At 39.8% G+C, this 20,323-nt stretch overlaps 1 protein-coding gene and 1 long non-coding RNA gene across 5 annotated transcripts in view; one reads left to right on the top strand and one right to left on the bottom strand.

The window, feature by feature from the left end:
• Positions 1-922: 922 nt before the first annotated feature.
• The window catches only part of SERPINI1 (serpin family I member 1), a 76,025-nt gene continuing 56,624 nt past the window's right edge, over positions 923-20,323 (bottom strand). For all 4 annotated transcript variants that reach the window (XM_038583808.1, XM_038583811.1, XM_038583810.1 and 1 more), the window contains 3 exons: positions 8,198-8,284; positions 6,491-6,580; positions 923-6,257 (listed from right to left, as the gene is read on the bottom strand). In XM_038583808.1, the coding sequence (XP_038439736.1) occupies positions 6,181-6,257; positions 6,491-6,580; positions 8,198-8,284 (254 nt within the window). In that variant the 3' untranslated portion in view covers positions 923-6,180. The remainder of the gene's footprint in view (positions 6,258-6,490; positions 6,581-8,197; positions 8,285-20,323) is intronic.
• On the top strand, positions 14,425-16,357 carry LOC111093940. The gene is made up of 3 exons (XR_005383964.1): positions 14,425-14,574; positions 14,681-15,246; positions 15,631-16,357. It is a non-coding gene; the product is annotated as an uncharacterized LOC111093940 (long non-coding RNA).

The raw sequence follows: 20,323 nt of genomic DNA, 5'->3' as shown, positions 1-20,323 counted from the left end.
TATTTTTTAATAATTCCAATTGGAAAGATATTTTAAAGATCAAGATCTAGCGATCAAGATCTAGCATTTATTTTAAACTTTCTTCCACTGGTATCATTATGACATAGGAAATGCACTATAAAATGGCTTCAGTGTAATCCATGTAAAGACAATGAAATTAAAAATTAAAAGTCTGCTGCTAAGGAAGCGTTGTGTGATGATAGCTTCTGCGAATTGTTAGACCAATTAATTAAAACAATCTTATTGGCAAAAAGATTTTTATTGGAATACAAAAAAATTTTGCAGGGCAAAATGAAAACTCCACAATTTAAAAATTTAAATCTGATCATTACCAGCCTCCTCATGGACTGCTTCTAATTAGCATGTACAGTATGTAAAGTGAGAATGTTATTAAGCTGCATTAAAAGATGTAATTTTTTTTTAAAAGACAATCTGGATTCAATATCCCCAACTCTTCCCCTGCCCTGGTCACATGGACTTATTTCGGTTATTAATGTTCACTTCTACGTGATGAGGCCAGAAACAATCCCCTTTCAGATATTTTTTTGATGACCAAGTTTAGTCCGCTCCAGGTACTGCGGAGTCATTTTGCTGAAAGTGGTTACCATTTGCAGGTAGCTTGTAAATATTTGCTTTTCTACTTCTTTCTTGCTTTCCTCCCTCTCCTATTCCATCCCTCCCCTCTCTTTGAATTTGAACTTCTAAATAACCCTTCTAATAGCCAATGAAGTCATTCTTTTGGAAATTCTAGGTGACAACATTTCCACTTGCCATGTCCTTTCATAACCGTGATTCCTTCATTAAGTCTTGATGTAAATAACATGCTATTTTATCCAATGCCAGGACACAAGTTGTAAGACACCCCTCTGTTTTATGTACTACTAAGAAAGAAAAAAGTCACTCTCAGTTAAACTGTGGCACATTGGATACAGTAAATGTTTATTTTAAACTCATTCAAAACATTAAGGATGTCTTTTAGATTTATTTGAATAAATTCTATTATATGTCAGAGTTATGTACATTTTAAAATGAAAGTATGCAAAATACAATGCAAGGTAAGCAAAAATACAGTGTTTCTAAAACACAGAGGCCACGTCACTTTCCCTGCAGTGTTTGATGTCTTATTTGCCCACACCCTTGTCCTCAATGCCCCTGAGAACCTTGGTGACACAGTCATGCCCAAACTGCAAGTTTTATCTCTAGAACTGTTGACAACTATTCTACAAATTTGGAAACTGGCACTTTATCTTACAGGAAAAAAAGTCAATGAAAGGTTTTTAGACAATATCCTGGATTTACGATGCTTCCTCAAATAGTCATTATGATTTGTTCTCAAATAGTTGCTGGTGGAAAAGCCAAGGGATTACAGTTAGACAATCGTCATGCAACAAGAGTCCTACATGCACAAGCAATGCCATCTATGTTACGGCTGCCACCTTTTCGGCAATTGCGAGACACTATTGATCACTCTATTTTCATAAGTGTTAAAATGTGAGAAATTATGTGCCTTAGAAGATCTGCAGTATGATAATGTTCATGCTAATAGCCTGCCTTCCATGAGTGACTAATATGTGTCAAATACCTATTCTATTCCTTATGCATATTATATCATTCAATCTTATGAAGTAGATAGATGCTAGTATTTGAAAATATAGATCATACAATTTGTTCCAAGGACACATAACTAACTAGTAAGCGGCAGATCTGGTGTTCAAACTTGGTTCTCTCCCATATCACACACAGCCTGTGTTTTTTTCCATAGCTATCTGGTTATAAATATTTAAGCAGAAAACACCCGAAGAGGGGTCACTCAATCATACAGAAAAAAGATAATCTCTCCATCAGCAATTTTCTTTGAATAACAGACAGAGCAAAGAGCAATTGTGTGAACAAATGTCAGATTTATGTATCCATGAATTATCACAAAACTTCCAGAAAAGGAGAGAGATGAAACATTGTCTCCTATTTGAGAAAGAGAAAAAGAACTGCTATATCAGCTAGAAGCTGTGATGACTGCTGAAGAAACATTTTCTGGAACATGCCATATGTCACACATAACGACTTCATTTCTCCCCAGTTAAACAAAAAACTCTGCAATTTTCAAATAGAGGAAAAGTTCATCTATACTTAATGTATAATAAAGAGTGTATTTGGACAAAGGACAGTAAGTGTTTTATTTGCACTGGTTATATTTTCATTAATTAAATATCCTTCTCACAAAATATATGGATCTTTGTCTCACTCAAATCAGAAACCAATATGAACAGGATGCACCATTAGCTCCTAGCTTATTAATGTTAAACTATCTCCTACACTTTGAACCAAAGTAATTAATGAAAAACAAACAAACTGATTCTTCTGTGGAAATCTCTCTCCTTCTCTTCAGGAGACAGATTTCTTTTTCCATAAGCTATTTTTATGTGCATGTAGAGGCTTCAACAGTCCCTCAAGAATAACTTTGTTGGCAGACATGAAACAAAGCGGCTGTGCTCAGTATCATATTCTCCATGTTTGCCCGCTTAGAAAAAAAGCACAGGGAAAGAGCTCCTTGACATTGGTCTTGGCGATAGATTTTTGGCAAAAACACACGCAGCCAAAGCAAAAATGACACGTGGGACTCGATCAAATAAAAAGGCTTTAGCACAGCAAATGAAATCATCAACAAAATGAAAAGGGCGACCTACAGGATGGGAGAAAGTATATGCAAATCACACGTTGATAAAGGGTTAATATCTAAAATATACATCCAAAGGAAACAGTCGGATATCTTGAAGAGATAACTGTATTCTCATGTTTATTGCAGTATTATTCATAATAGCCAAGATGTGAAAACAACCTAAGTGTCCACTGATATATGAATAAAGAAAATGTAATATACATACCTACATATCTATATATCTTCCTTTGCAATATATATATATATATATACACACACACAAATATACAAAAGAACAGTATTAACCATAAAAAAAAGAAGGAAATCTTGCTGTTTCAACAACATGGATGAATCTGCAGGACCCTATGGCTGAGTGAAATCAGCAAAGAAAGAAAGACAAAGATTGTAAGATCTCAGTCATAATGTGGAATCTTAAAAAAAAATAGTAGAACTCATAAAAATAGAGTAGACTGGTTGTTGCCAGGGGCTGGAGGAAATGGAGAGACATTGGCCAATGATGAACAAGTTGTAAAATGAACCAGTTCTAGGATTCTAAGGTACAGCATGGTGACTGTCGTTAGAATACTATATTGCATGCTTGTGATTTGCAAAGACCGTAAATCTTACCACGCACGCACAAAGGTCAGATATGTGAGATAATGGATGTGTTTCTCAATTTGTGGTAATCATTTCACACTGTGTACGTATATGAAATCTCATCGTACACTTGAAATACACATCAATTTATTTATCAATGATACCTCAGCAGAGCTGGAGAGATTGAAAATAAAAAGATATATTATTGCTGATTTCTTCCCAAAATACATATACAAAGAGAAAGGAATTTCCATAAGATGTGCACAGTGTGCATGTGTGTGTGTGATAACTTACACATTTTTAAAGGAAATGCAACTGAACTATGAGATGTGACCTTTTCAATAGAACAGGAGATATTGAAATCATAAACAAGTCGAAACACTAGGAAAAACCTGGTGCTATTAAGTATTCTATTTTTAAGCACACCACGGACATGCTAATACAAGCAGAACCCATTTTCATTTAAGGGACAGCTAAATCGTGTTGAAATATTTTAAGGTAAACATTCTGAATAGTAGCGTTTAATCTTATATAAGCTAATAAAAATTGCATTTAGGGTTTTATAAAATTCATACACTTGCCTAATGATGTTTACTCTTCCTTATAGGTAACCCATTTGGTTGACTGATGGACATACAGATATAGCAATATATGTAACGCTTAATAAGCAGCGACATGGCAACGAAGAATATCACAAACTCTGAATACCAATAGTGAATCAACATCAGTTAGCCCAGTCTGTGTACATTATAAATGAAAACAAGAGCACTGTTCTACAATAACCTCAGCTTTATGAATAAACTATAAGTCTTCTGAATACATAAGCTGTAAAAGATTCAGTGTTAAGTATTGTGTCCTTGGGTATTCATAAATTTTTTTTTGTGGCCATTGCCTATAAATGTCTCTATATTTTTAAAGCGTACATTTCAAGTGTTCTAAAATGCAGAGGAAGTCTGAATTTTTACATAGTACGTACATGAAAAAAGGAACTTTAGAGTAAAGCCATTTTTCTCTTTTTGTGTAAGTGCTTTGCATTTTTAATGTACACTACTACCCCACCCCCTATATTTCTCCAAGTTGTAGGAATATTATACAGTTTTTCTGTTTCTACATATAAAAGTATCAGACATGCAAACCTTAGGTTACATGGAGTTTTGATACCAACCCGAGTTCATGTACCAATAGCAATCATATCACCCGGGAGCTTATTGGAAATGCAAGACTTCACATCCCACGCCAGACCTACTAAATAACAATCTGCATTTTTAATAAGATCCCCAGTTACTTCCTTACACATAAAGTGGGAGAAGTACTGATACTTTAGGATACTTTACTGATTGGTCTAATTTTCTATAAATTAACCATATCTAAACAACTACTTAGAATATAAGTAAGCTTACAATCTAGTGCTTTCAATATAAGTAAGCATTCCATGTGTATCCTTTATTTTTTGAAATATTTAAGATTTGGTGTATCACAAAGTCACCAAGGGAACTTGTCACAGACATAGATTTTCAAATTTTTCCCCAGAGTTTAGAATTCAGTAGGTCTAGGGTGAAGCCTGGTCTCCCAAAACAATGATTACCCTGAACAGAATCAAAGTTAGTGATAATATCACTTCTTGTTGACAGCTCCAAATCATAGGAAAACATCTTACACACAAGAAAGTCACATGCAAATTGTTTCTGTTAGGTTCTGAAAATGCTTCAAGCTTTTTCTATGATCATTAATCATAGAGTGAAAAACATGGTGTCAAATGGGCCTGGTTCCATTCACGGAACATGATGAAATCATTCTCCCTCAGCTCCTTCCCCACCCACCCCTAGCCCCAAGGAATATCATTATCTTAGCCAAAGGATAACTAAGTAATTTACTGGAGATCTTAAGAAGCGGTCAGGGCCGCACTGGAACTAACTACTTCTTGTGCTAGGAAATAAGATGAATATATTCTGCAAAGTACTTACTAGAACCCTCCAGAGGTCCCAGATACAAATGCATCCAAGAGGCATCAGGTGACCAATGGGAGAAACCGGGATTGTGATACCCCAAGTATGGACATTCAAGTTCAAAACATAAAAATCTTCCACATGGAACAAACAGCATCTCTGAGGGCAGCATTCAGCCCTCGACCTGCCAGTTTCCAGTATCTATATTAGCATGGTTTTTCTTATTAATTTTCTGGTGACCTATCAAAGGGCATACCTTGTATTAATTTGCTCATACAACTTATTTGGGGACTTTTGGGAACTTTGTTGTAATTTGGATTTTACTGCAGCAGCAAAACACGGTGATATAGCAGGTCTCTAATCTACATCAGGTGCTGAAACCCAGGGAGGGTTTAAAGACATAGTAAATAAGCTATAGCCATAATCTAGGGGTTTGCATGGTCCTATTTTTTCTATCAACTTTTATCATAGAGCTTACAGAAGATGTTCATTTATATTCTTTTATCCTACACCATTTACCATCCTCAGAGAAATGACAATTAGAGTTTTTGTGGAGTTGAGTGCTTGTCTTCATCTGACTTGCATCGATCATTATGGTATCATAGTGTAATAATGCTAATTTCCTACACTGCTTTGGTTTTGCGTGATTATGAAAGATTTAAGATGTCCAAAAACATCACCGTTTCCAAATTTTACCTAGAAGTAGCCTTACACTACAACTTGGAAAATGAAAACAGAATTGTTCACATGATCAATATGTACTTTTATTTTAAATACCAGCACAACAAACACAACGACACCACAGGACTATTACCTCAAAGATACTGATAACATTCCTTGACAGGTTGGCTTATAATTTACATACATTGTTTTATCTGGAACTATTTTTAAATATTATCATAAGATATAGTGTAAAACACAAATCTTAAATATACCAGTTGCAAACATAGTGTGTGGTTACTCTTTTGCATACGAAATGATTTAAAGTTCCTCAAAATCATGTCCACTTGTGTTCATTGTTTCAGGATGCATGACTCGTCCCATGAATAGGACTGTACCTGCATTGGGTTGGAAGTGAACAGAACAGGGTGTGAACAGAAAAATTTACTTTCCTTCTTGCTTACAATTAGCAGTGTCCTAAAAATAAAAAAAAATAAATAGTTCTCTTTTTAAACAAATCATTGGAACATCAGAAATCATCGGACAAGTAATGTGGAAAGAATGCTCTTGATTTTAAAAAATTCTCTCTCTTGGGCCTATAAGGAAAGTTCCATTCTCACAAGGGACTTACCTGTTCTCCTGTTCCTGATAAGAAAGAAAAATGGATGGTCCACAATAACTTGAGGATACAGCACAGCCATCCTACTAATTGCAATCATTCCTACAGCACAGAGAGAAAGTAATTACATGTCTGTGGGTATGCAGAGACTAATGAGTAATTTGTCCAAACCATCTATGTTTAATGCAAAGGCAACAATTTACAGGAAACACAATTTTAAAGACTTAGCGGAGAGAAAAAACTGTCAAGGTGGCAACATTTCTACTTGCTCTTTAAACACACAGTTTCCTACCTCCACTCCACCAAAAATACTAGAAAAATTTATTCTGCTTGTCTCAAAATTTTTATTCTCAGTTTCAGATAAATACATATGGCTTTACTAAAATGACCTTTGAGTTACAAAAACGGGGAGAATTAGCAAACACCCAAAACCAAAAAACCAAGTTTCTTTATATTCCCAAATCATTATTTTCTTTTGTCTAAAATGGGGATTTTTACATAGCAAGTCATCAGGCTTCTAGTAAGTGGCCAGAATGGCAGTGATTAAAGGAAAAGTACAACAGTAAGAGAAGCATGATGTTTCCTACAACTGGGAAACTGAATTCCCCTGAGATCCTTATTATGGGATAATCATTTTATACTTGCTGCAGGGTGATTCATTGTCAGGAAAAGGTCAAAATTAAATTACCTACGATTTTAAGCTTTCTTGATGCCCAAGACTACTGTATTTCTATTTCCTCCTGAAAACACTGTTTTAATTGGTGATATCCTTTTAGTGGGCACATTTATGCAGAAGTTTTTTTTTTTTTTTTAATGACAGGTTATATTTTACCAGAGGAAGTAAAAATCCTACTAAAAATTAAACACAGCTATTGAACATGAGATTGAAACAAATCCCAAAAAAATAAACGAGAAAAATGTCAACAGAAAAATCATTCTTATTTAACTGGAGAAATTGGAACATTCAGAATAATAAGGACATTTAATATTTTGTTTTGAACATAGGATTTAGGTCAAAATTTTAGAATTATTTATTTAAAATTATTTTATCAACATTCAGTTAAAATTATTTAAAAATTACTATGTCTTATTTATATGTGCGCTTTTAAAAAATCAAAACTGTTGACAAAATTAAGAAGTAGTATCCATAAAAAAAAAAAAAAAAAAAGAACTAGTATCCAGGGGCATCTGGGTGGCTCAGTCAATTAAGCACCTGCCTTAGGCTCAGGTCATGATCCCGGGGTCCTGGGATGGAGCCCCACCTTGGGTTCCCTGCTCAGTGGGGAGTCTGCTTTTCTCTCCTTCTGCCCCTTTCCTCCACTTGTGTTCTATCTTAAATAAATAAAATCTTAAAAAAAAAAAAAAAAACTAGTTTCCACAAGTAATTAGGTAGGAAGAGGAATGTTTAAATGGGCAACAAGAAAATACTTAAAATATTTAAACAGGTAGCACAGCAGGGAAATCTGTTCTACAGAGCCACTGTCCTTAGAGGTGGGAGTTATTCTGCATCAGGGCATTGGAGTAAGTGCATGCTTCATATTCTATTTAGAAAATTCTAGCTGGTTCAGCATTAGCTTGACTTTTAAGTTAGAGTAGAGTCTTTTTTTTTTTTTTTTTTTTTAGCTTGGTTCTAAAAATGACCCCCACACCCACCCCAGATTGTTTTAGAAATACAAATCAAAAAAGGTGAGAAGATTTTAGAAAATTATAACTTGGCACCTGAGGTTGCAGCAGCTTCTGAGCCTTCTTCATTAACCTCGATGAAGGACTTGTGAATTGCTTTGGAAAGGAAAATCTCCTTGTTATCTGCCAAAAAAAAAAAAAAAAAAGGGGAGAGAGGGAGAGAGGGAGCAAAAAGAAGCATTTCTTCAGTATCAGAAATAGAGAAGCATTTTACCCTTTATTTAAACAGCTTTGGAAAATATAAGTGACTTAAGGTACTGATGTAAAATAGAAGAGATAATGTTGTGAGATTATATGATTTCAGAGGAGCCTTGAAGATGTGTTTTCCGATTTGTCCTTATTTCATATTCTCTTGTTAATGTTTCCCTTCATTTTTATTGGTAATTTTCCCATTGTTTATTTCTTATATTGCCAGGGAAAGCAGAATTGTGGCTCTGTTTTTAATAGCAACTTCAAATTAGTTCATAACTCAAGATAAAAACATCTCACACAGTGCACTCTAATCGGAAAATTTTAAAGCACAAAATGAAAACAGGTAGAAAGCCAGATATAACCGGAGTAAGAAATTTTTAAGAATCTAATCTCTAATTAACTGTGATAATAGAAATATCTTTGGCAAAGAAAAACAAAATTGACTTCTAGGTTGTAGAAATGTGAATATAAAAAATTTACTTCCCATTCCAATTAATTGGCTTATCTGAAGATTCACAAACATGCTTTAGCCTAAAGTCAGAGGAAATAACACATTTTCAGTGTTAGGGAGGCTGTTTTTCCCTCAGAGTTTTCTTTCTCTGTATGCTTACTTTCAAATTAATGGCTGAATTGTGTTCTCTCAAAATTCGTGTGTTGAAGTTCTAGCCCTTAAGACTTCAGAATATGACTGTATTTAGAGATAGAGTCCTAGGTTAAAATGAGGTCATTAGGGTGGGCCCTGAGCCAGTAGGACTGATGTCCTTATATGAAGAGGAAATTCAGACACAGATAGATAGAGAGGGAAAACCATGCCTGATGGCTAATTTTATTTGTCAGCCAGGTTATCTGTGCCCAGATATTTGGTCAAACTATTATTCTGGATGTTTTTGCAAGTGTGTGTTTTTTTTTAAATGAGATTAACATTTGAATTGATGGACTTTTGAGTAAAGCAGTTACCCTTGGGATGAGGGTGTCCTCATCCAATCAGCTGAAGGCTTTAGAACAAAGCCTGATCTCTAAGCAAAAAGGATTTCCGCCAGCTTGGACTCTTCCCTCAATTGCCAGCCCCCCACCCCCTGCAGATTTTAAATTTCCAAATTTACCACAAGTGTGTAAGCCAGTTCCTTAAAGTCCGTCTCTCAGTCTCTCTGTCTCTTTCTCTGTATAGATATAGATATATCTCTCTATATAAATGTACTTCCTGTTGGTCCTGTTTATCTGGAGAACGTGAACACAATATGAGCCAAGAGCCAGCTACAAGCCGTGGAGAGAGACCAGAGTAGATACCAAGCCTGAAGCCACCTTGATCTCAGAAGTCCAGCCTCCAGAATGGTGAGACAACAAACACGTGTTGTTCAAGCCACCCAGTCTGTGGGACTCTGTTACGGCAGCCCCAGCAACCTATGCAATAGCTTTTAGTCTTGGGTGTCCGACTTTTGTCCCCAAGATCAAAATGAGATGAACAAAAAGTAGCTCAAATACATAAAAAGTAAAATAGCACAAGGAAGCAAGATGAAAGATTACTCAAGTTTCTGCCACCACCCCCTCCCCTTGAAGCCCCCTTTTTCCATTCCAGGAGGTCTAATTCAAATTTAAGATAACTTTGTTGCTGATACACCATTCAGTAAAAGCACAGCGCATTTCATATTAGGCTACTTAGTAGGACTTTGTCAGGAACCCAGTCCTACCCACAACATACATTTTCCTTTCAAGGTTTCAAAAACACATAATTATCTCATACTGATGGGGAATGATGTTCAACAATGTTTTTGGTACATCTCTTGCATTGCACCTGCTTATTTTGAATAAGCCCCAAGATAGCTGAGTGGCAACTCTGAATATACTTTTAATAGGGATATTACTTCCTCGGCTCATATTTAGTATTAAGAAATAAGCATTGCTTTATGAAAGAGTCTGTCTCACATATTATGATATTTTCTTCTAGAATGCACTTGATGACTAGAAGAAAAATAAAAAGCAATAGAGCTTTTACATTAAACAATTAAGTATAATTAGCTCCCTCAAATCCAGAAGACTAGTTTTTTGTTGTTGTTTTTTCCCAACAAATAAAAAGAACAGTATAAATTGCATGAAGTAACTAGTCGGATATATTTAGCCGGCAAAACAAATACATGAATTCCAAGAGAGCAAAATATATTAACTATGTAGTAGTTAACTGATGCTCTAACATTTTCAGATTCTGCTGTCCATTTTCTTCAGTCTGCCAGTTAAGGTAGGGTTATGCACCAAGAGCCAGTATTAGGGCCCCGAATGCAAAAGTGACAGGACGTAGCTCCTAAAGGGCAATGAATGACCACGTTGCCAGCTAAGCCCTCTTTAAACATTCTGAGGGGAGTTCTCAAAGACTCCAAATGATGCTTTAGCCACGTTAATTTGCATAGAGGACCTGCCTCCTAGCTCCTAGGGCTGATCTGTTGACTGCACTAGACACCTTGAGAGAAGGAATCTCATCCCTTCAACTCCAGCTTCTGCCACAAATGTATCCTCCTTCAGTCACTTAATCTCCTAAGTGCCCTCATTTACCCCCACAAAATGATGGGAGGATGTGGAGGAGGGATACTTCAAGACACCACGGCAGGTAGATCAAGAAATCAAGGATGCTGAGGGTTCTTCCCACAGAACTAGTTTTTTAAAAGATCGTGAAATGGACAAACCTTTAACAGAGTAATTACCCAAATAAACGATATTAAAACAAAAGAAAACATGTCTAAAGATAGAATTTTTAAAAATCACAACATATATACTTTATATAATTTCCTGCAGATAAATGTGAATCTGCTTTATGAGTTATAACTTATTTACTATGAGCTGCATGTATTTACAATACAATAATTACAGAGAAAGAAAAATATATTTTACAAAACACCACCACAATTGGGTAAGCTTTTTTTTTTTTTTTAAGATTTTACATATTTATTTGACAGAGAGAGAGTACAAGCAGGGGGAGCGGCAGGCAGAGGGGGACGGAGAAGCAGTCACCCCACTGAGCAGGGAACCTGATGTGGGGCTCCATCCCAGGACCCTGGATCATGACCTGAGCCAAAGGCAGACACTTAACGGACTGAGCCACCCGGCGCCCCTGGTAAGTTTCGACATATCTGTGAATCACCTCCACAAATAAGATATTAGAATATTTCCATCTCCCCAAAAGATTCTCATGCTTCTTTATGTAGATAATTTTGAAAATACAGAGATTTTGCATCAACTGGACAATTTTATAGAAATGTATATATTATAAAATTGAATGAAGAAAAGAATAGAATATTTGGATAATCGTAACCATTAAAGTAGTTGAGTGAGTAAACAAAAACTTCCTCTCTCCTCAAAATTAAAGAATCTGAGCTTGGGGTGCCTGGGTGGCTCAGTGGGTTAAGCGTCCGACTCTGGATTTCGGCTCAGGTCATGATCTCAGGGTTGTGAGTTGGCCTCTGCACTGGGCCTGGAGCATGCTTGGAATTCTCTGGCGCTCTCTCTCTCTCTCTCTCTCTCTGGCTCTCCCCACTCCCCCTGTCTTAAAAAAAAAAAAAAAAAAAGGAAAAAGAAAAGAAAGAAAAAAGAAAAGAGAGAAAATCCAAGCCTAGCCGGTTTCCTAGGTGATCTAACCAATCCCTCAAGAAACAGGATTTTCTGTTATAAGTCCATTTTAAACTCTAGAAAGAGAATGAAAGCAATTTAAGTCATCTATGGATAGTCTTTCCCTTATATTAAGATTGAACCAGAGCAGTCTAAGAAAAGAGAATCATAGGCCAAACTCACCTATTAGCATAGAGATGAAAGTCGTTGTTTTTTTTTTTTTTTAAATCAGGAAGTTAAATCCAGCGACATATGCAAATACTTTTCTAAAATGAGTTTTCAAGGGACGTCACAGTGTGTAATGACACAGCAGTCGAGAACTGCTCTGACTTGGCTCCCTTTCACATTAAGCCTTCCTCTGGGATGATCTCATCAGACACAGGCCAGTTTATGCCACACAACCCAACTTAAAGCCCAGTCTCCGTTCTCGTGCTGGCTCTGCCTCCCACCTCGCCGTGGGTACACCTCGTGCCTGCAGACCTCAGGGTGCAACGTGAGGGTACCTCTGCGTCACTCATTCAGCCTGTTTCACTCCACCCACTGTGCTCCAGATCATTTGAACTGCAATCCCCTAAACGTACCGTGCTCGGTCACTTCTGTGTCTGTGCTTCCTCACAATCTTCCTGCACCCTGTACAGTCAGACACCCAATCTACTTCTAAGGCCCGCCTTCTGCTCTCTTCTGATTGCTGTTCTCCACTCACATAGAACTAACCACTCTTTCCTGCGGAACCCAGGCTCAGATTCTGTTAAAGCCTTTGATATATCATATTTGCATTTACATCTCCTCTTCCTGGACTGTGTCACTCACTGCCCTTTGCGTCCCTGGCTTCTGGCATTCGGGCGGCCTAATGGCTGAACTAACCTAAGAAGAGAGTTTCCTGGTAATGTGTAAGTTTCCAGAATTTAACCTAGCATAAACAGAAATCTAGGAATTGGGGGCACCTGGGTGGCTCAGTTGATTAAGCATGTGCATCGGCTCAGGCTGTGATCCCAGAGTCCTGCAATCGAGTCCCACATCCGGCTTCCTGCTCCGTGGGAAGCCTGCTTCTCCCTCTGTCTCTGCCCCTCTCTCTCTCTCTCTCTCTGTCTCTTATGAATAAATAAATAACATCTTTTTTAAAAAAAAGGAATTTAGTAATTGTTGAATGAAAGGGACTAGCTATTTCCTACTGTAAGACTTTGGATGTTGTCACTGTATGGGCACCATGACCACAATTCTATTCAGAAGTATGGCTGTGAAGTTTATTCTTGTAATAAATCAAACATGTGACACTAAAGTAGAAGCTCTAGGAAAATTGACGGACAGCAGCACTAGAGAGGGAAAGAACACAAAGGCCACACACAGGCTAAAAAACAAAAATCCAATCGAGGGGAAGAACTTAGGGAATGGGATCCAACAGACCGGTGGCATCGTATGTATTTCAAAGACAGCAAAATAAAGATTGAATCCGATGTTCCAACTCCTAGGGGGTGATTAAGTGCTACACGATGGGCAGCAAATGTCTGCAGATGTAAGCAAGACCTCAGGACTCTTAACTTTTAGAAAGCCATCACCCCTTTAGATACACCAGTAGGAGAAAATGTAACCAATAAATCACATCACCAATGCTGGGGGGGGTGGGAAGAAAATGAAACATATTCTCTTGGGACAAACTTCAAGCAGTCACATTAAACTATTAGCTGAAAGTGGCTTAAACCAGGAGGGGTCTGCTCTCACCCCATCAGGTCATACAGGCACATAGGCAAGTCCACAGCTCCCTATGCTTGTCCTCCAATATTGCTCATCCTGATGTAATTATGTGTCAATCAAGGCCGTCTTTCTTGCTAGGCCATTCACCTACTCCTTAAGGGCCTGAGCGCTGCCTGTCCAATTTATCTCCTCCTTGCAATTCTTTGGACACCGCCAGGCACCAAGTAGGCACTCAGATATTTGATGAATCGGAATGGAAGGGGAGTTAAGGAGATTTACAATGACGAGCCCGTCTTATTGATTAGAGAAAAGTTCATCGTTCTCTAAAAAAAGAAAATAAATCAAAGACAAACAAAGCCACACACACACACAGAAAAATTCCACACACTGGCCCCAAGCACCCTTCCCCTTCTGGCCACAGCACACACCGCTGCCAAGTAACTGGTCCTACTTTCCCCTGGGCAGTGCGGAGCCAGGCCTTTCACAAAGGATAAGATGGGAACAGGGCCAGCAAGCCCTAGGTTTCCCAGAGAAGAGCTGGGCAATAATTCAAGCTCTTCTGAAGGAAGCAGGGCAAAATGCTAAGGCATTCATTCAGTCACTGAGCAAATATTTATCAAGTACTCTGTTCGAATGAGATATTATTGTGCAGGGCACCAAAGCCTCCAAGAATCCGTGATTAACATAACGCTGGCAGGATGGCCATCATGCAAGTGGATGCCACCACTTCCTTTGTGGCACTGTTCCTAAACACAGCCAATTTAAATAGATTCCTGCGTCACCAAGGACATGCTTAAAATAACAAAATGAGGAGAGCTCCATAACAGAACCCGAGAATACCAAAAGCGTCTCTGTACTTGACTTGCTGGAATATTTTTAGCTTCAGCCCCACCCATGAACTTTAGAAAGGTTTGTAGAAATTGGGCTCCTTCAAGGTAGGAATAGTGTTTATTGGTGTGTTTGTTTGTGTCTCTGGAGGAGTGTGGTTATAGACTAGCGAATCATTCCTTCCTTCCTTCCTTCTTTCATTTATTCATTTAGGTCCTAGGCACCTCATATGTGCCAGACGTTGTTGATACGCTGGATTTACTATGGTGAGCTCAACACTTCCTTCCCAGGAGGAGGAAAGCAAGCATTAAAGGCCAATGGCAATAAAACAGCAAATCAAGACACGGCCACAACTTTAGGGTCTAGTGAGTGTTACTAAGCAGCAAGAGGAGTTGATGTGTTGGCCGGTGATGAGGGCGGGGAAGAGGAGCTACTGTACTTGAGGTGTTGGGGAGTCCGGCTGAGACCTGAGGAATACGTAGGAGCCTGTCACGAGAACACCTGAAGGTAGTTTTCCAGCAAAGGGAAAAGCTCCTGCAGAGGCAGATCCGAGCCAGGTGTGCCCAAGGACCCAGAAGAAGGCCTGTGTGGCTGGAGGGAGCGGGGTGAGGAGGATCCAGGGGTTTGAGAGAAGCCCCCGCACTTGGAGGGAGGCAGGCCCAGCACCACTTCCCACCACACGCCCCCACCAGCACCTGGCCCACCTCCTTGGGCCCTGAGGACACTAAGTCGTCTGTACACAAGCCCTGTCTTCTGAGGAGCTCCGAGATCAGAGACAGGTATGTGAACAAGCAATCTTAAGGAAAAGGTGGCATCTGTGGTAGCACTTTGTACTCTGACAGCCCAGACGGGGGAAGGTAAACCGTTTGGAAGGGAGAGTGACCAGGGCAGGCTTCTTGGAGGCGGCGCCATCCGGGCTGGTTCTTGAAGGACAAGTAGAAAAGGGCAAGTCCGAGAATCGGGTCAGGGCATTCCAAGCTGAGCATCATACTTGCAAAGTGAGACAAGCAGCAGCAAGGACTTGCAGGTCCTGGTCCGATCGGGGCCTGGTTACGTAATAAAGAGGTGGGGAGTGGCACCCAATGTTAAGAGCTTGCACACCACGAGGCTGGAGAGCATGGGCTTCATCCAGAAGTAACGGGGCACCTGTGCTTTGATTTTAGAAGATGCTTGTGCCAGGAGCTGTAAAGCGTGAATCAGAGGAGCAAGCAGCCAGGGGCCAGAGGATCAAGTTTGCTGGCTGCTAGAACGGGCCAGGCAAGAAAGTGGTGGGGAAGTGGAGGTAGGGCCCTGGGAGAGAAACCCAGTCCTCCGACCTCCAGGTGCAAGGAGACGACCTCCAGGTGCAAGGAGACGCAGAGCCGGCCTGGGTGGGATGGGAGAGCCAGTCCGGCCTAAATCCAAGCTCTTGAGTCTGACCTGAACGTGGCTTTCGCTGTGTCTTCTTAATTCCTTTATCTCATTGGCTCCTTTCGGAAAGCTTGTACTTTGTGCTGAAGGATTTAGGACTCTCCTTCTCCTTCCCCTTCCACCTTCCGAGAGGATTATCTATTAATCCAAATGCTGACAGTCATTCATTTCCATTACAAAAATAGCCCTACTCTATAACGGGATCCTTCCTCGCTGCAACTGGATGAGCATTTTAAATCGAGCCTGAGAAGCAAAGGGCTCTCAGCACTCTCTTGATTCCACGTTTATTGGATGAGCCTTTACCATGCTTTACATTAACAGAATGTAGCGGACATCAAATTGAGATGAAAAAATAAGCACACCAGTGAGAATGGGGAAAATGAACAAGGCAGGAAACCACAAATGCTGGAGAGGATGCGGAGAAAAGGGAACCCTCCTGCACTGTTGGTGGGAATGGGAACTGGTGCAGCCACTCTGGAAAACTGTGTGGAGGTTCCTCAAAGGGTTAAAAATAGACCTGCCCTACGACCCAGCAATTGCACTGTTGGGGATTTACCCCAATGATTCAGATGCAATGAAATGCTGGGACACCTGCACCCCGATGTTTCTAGCAGCAATGTCCACAATAGCCGAACTGTGGAAGGAGCCTCGGTGTCCATCGAAAGATGAATGGATAAAGAAGCTGTGGTCTATGTATACAATGGAATATTCCTCAGCCATTAGAAATGACAAATACCCACCATTTGCTTCAACGTGGATGGAACTGGAGGGTATTATGCTGAGTGAAGTAAGTCAATCGGAGAAGGACAAACATTATATGGTCTCATTCATTTGGGGAATATAAATAATAGTGAAAGGGAATAGAGGGGAAGGGAGAAGAAATGGGTAGGAAATATCAGAAAGGGAGACAGAACATGAAGACTCTAACTCTGGGAAACGAACTAGGGGTGGTGGAAGGGGAGGAAGGCGGAGGGTGGGGGTGACTGGGTGGCGGGCACTTAGGGGGGCACTTGACGGGGTGAGCACTGGGTGTTATTCTGTATGTTGGCAAATTGAACACCAATAAAAAATAAATTTATTATTAAAAAAAATAAGCACAATAAACACAGGGCCTCTCATCTCATCCCTTTCTTCATTCAGCAGGTAGTAGGCAGAAAACACAGAGCCGTGTGCTTCCGAAACACTCATCGGGGCCAGTCCTGGAGAGGTTTATTTTTTTTTATTTTTTTATTTTTTCCTGGAGAGGTTTAAATTCTGGCACAAGGTATGGGCTGCATAAATAATGATAACATGAGATCAGATGTCATATGCAGCATAAGAGAAAGAGTATAGAACAGAGTAGAATTTACAAGGGAGTAAGTACTTCTGGTGGGTGTAGTCGTGTGGCTTGCTGAAGTTAGGGATATCTGTGCTCAAGATCCACCCAGGGGATCTTGGGGGTGAGAGAGACTGGACAAAGTTGGGGCCCCCGGGGGGATGTGAGGTGCAGTGGGAAGGGTCAGGTTGCAAAAGCTGCGTGGAAGGAATCAACCAGAATCAAGGCTAGAGGGAGCTGAGGCCTGAATGCCCTGCCAAGCAACGGGCAGTGCACCGCCAACTGAAGGGAGGCTTTGAACAGGAACAGGGATGATCTGAGAGCCGGTTTTAAGGTGATTAATCTTGGCAGTGGTCGAGAAGACAGATTAGATGGAAAAGAGATTGGAAACCGTTTAGGAGACTATTGAAATCGGCTGGGGGCGGCAGTGAGGAGAGCCTGAAATAAAGGTGGAGGCCACGCATTAGAGAACGAGAGGTCCCAGCAAAGGAGTCTCAAGTCACTCAATTTTTCCTGAAGCATGAGGACGTGGAGCAGGGTTGTTTTTCCCACTGTTCAATCATATTTGCTATTTTTAGAGAAAGATAGCATTTCATTGCCTAATTTAAGAATGAGTCGTGTCACAATAGTACTGAGCCACTTTCTGGGTGCTTTTGAAATTAGGAATTCTACGAAGAAGGCGATTCTTTAAAAGGTTTTCCCATGTTTCAAGTGAGAGTTTTCATTGAAGAAATAATACATTACGCAAGGCAAAATCCCAAGCAGGCCACAGTGACAGATGAAACAAAATCTCCTCTCTCATCTGGGAGCCTCTCTTCTGTATTCTAGAGGCAACCATTGCTATCATTTTCTAAGACATTATTCAAAAATGTTCAATGCATTGGAAAGCTTAAATGCATACCTATATTCCCCCCGCCCCCATCTTTTGAACCACTGGGCCCCCATTCCACCAGTTGACTTTCTTTCTCACAATGCTTCCTCCAGTATGGGGTTCCTTGATTCATCACTATTGACATTTGGAGCTGGATTATTCTTTGTTATAGGGTCTGTCCCGTGCAGGGTAGGTCACCGGGATATAGAAGCATCCCTGGCCTTTACCGGAGAGATGCCATGAACACTCTCCAGTTGTGACAACCCAAAAGGTTTCCAGCTGTTGCCAAATGTTTCCTGGAGGACAAAATTGTCCTGGTTGAGAACCGCTGCTCCAGTAAAACATTTCTATCACTCTTCCTTTTATTAAGTCCAACTGTTTATGTCTTTCTCCCCACAAGTCTGTATCCTTCTTTAGAGCAGGTATGACATCTTAGTTAGTTCTTCATTTTTATGATGTACGGTGCTCACACCGACTCATGAAGAGTTATTAAATGAAAGGAATAGACATGACATTGAATGTAATTAATGACTATCTTAACACCATGAAATCCTCACCATGAAATTCATTAAGGTAGAAAATAATAATCAAATACACGCTAATAATTTTCCTGGGTACTTGTAGGGGTTACCAAGCATCACATACACTTTAATCAGCAGGGTTTTCATAACATTTGGAGAAGCAAAGAACTAGACATGTGAAAAGAACACCAACCATGTAAGGACAGAGCATATGGTGCCCAGTTGGACAATGCAGGGAATAATAAATACCATCGAATTCAGCAAAAGCAGAGAGGCAAGTTTTATAGTTGTGTTCCTAGTTTTCAAATAAATGGTTCATGAATTAATGTGTATGTGCAGTGTGTGTGTGTGTGTGTGTGTGTGTGTGTGTGTTGGGTGGGGGGAAGGGAGGGAAAGGAAAAAAAAGGAAGTATTGTTTGGGATGGGCTGACATGCTGAGGCTACCAAGGTCCTAACAAAACTAGGACCCACTGAAAGCTTGAGAAATTGACTCTAGACCTTACTCAAGTTATCCTGAAGGCTTGAATTGGGTCGTGTTTGAGGATGGCCGATCCTGGATGTCTCAGTATGTTTTAAGGAGTTAGATGTTCCAAAAAAGGTAATACAGAAGGTGGCCATGGAGAAACCTCTGCTCTCTCCTTCCCTCTCTTGTTTTCTCCTTCAGGGGACATCTACCGTGTGCCAGCTATGTGTCAGCCGTATGCCAGGTACCAGTAACGCAGCTCTGAGTACCCTGAGAAGGATTCCGTTCTGAGAGAGGTTTGATCAAATGAACAGAGACTTCACACATAGACTATATGAACTCTGAAAGATCCAAGTGTTATTTCAAATTTCCAAACCATCTGCATTCATAATAGATACTTATTCTCTATTGTCTCTGGACGTACCAAAGGCAATTAAATATTACGTCATAAACCTCCCAGATATGTCAGAAATTTTAAGCTACACTGACCACAATAATTGATTTACCACTGCAGTGCTACTCCCTCAGGACTGAAAAGCCGCAGATACTCTATGCATGTGAAATAACTGCCTAGATGTTTGGGTGAGACAGTGAGGAATCTCTAATAAAACAGAAAATCGAGCCACTGTAAGAAAGCGGAATGTAATTATCCAGTTGGAATTTGGCCAGTTTGGTAGACAGATTCTCTCAATTCCTGAGGAAGGGAGCATAAGAACTTTAAATTATCCTATGCTTCATCTACGAATATATTTCTGACTCAAGCACAAAAGTACCCATTAGCTTTTGAATCTCCACCAGTCCTACCTCCTTGACAACCCCTCTGAAAAGTTCAGAGCTCTAGGAGCTTGGATGTGAGCCATGAAAACCTTTACTTGGGCAAAATTTGCATTTCTCTGCTGGACAGGAACATTTATACAGTAGACATTTAGAAAAACTCTACTAGAGTTTTGGAGGTAAGCTCTCTAAATGAGGGGTAGAAGTTGTGGTATCAAATACACCAACATCACCTCGTTGCTGAGTGCTGCTTAGAAAACAATCTGTCCAATTCTAAATCTGGGAGGGCAAGGCCTTTTTTGATTATAAACTCCATGATAATTTCCTGAAAGCTATGAACCCATCTCCACTCTTTTCTTTCTTGTGTATGTGCGTGTGTGTGCGCGCACCCACACATGCATGCGAGCGCACACCTATATGCGATTTCAGGGGTAGAGCATCTACTTCACTGAATTCAATCCATGGACCCTCATACTCCAGGTTTAGAAGATATTATTCGGTT

The sequence above is a fragment of the Canis lupus genome, chromosome 34, assembly GCF_011100685.1.
Source record: "Canis lupus familiaris isolate Mischka breed German Shepherd chromosome 34, alternate assembly UU_Cfam_GSD_1.0, whole genome shotgun sequence".
Taxonomy (NCBI): domain Eukaryota; kingdom Metazoa; phylum Chordata; class Mammalia; order Carnivora; family Canidae; genus Canis; species Canis lupus.
The sequence above is the reverse complement of the archived record's forward strand: the minus strand, read 5'-3'. Positions and strand labels throughout refer to the sequence as shown.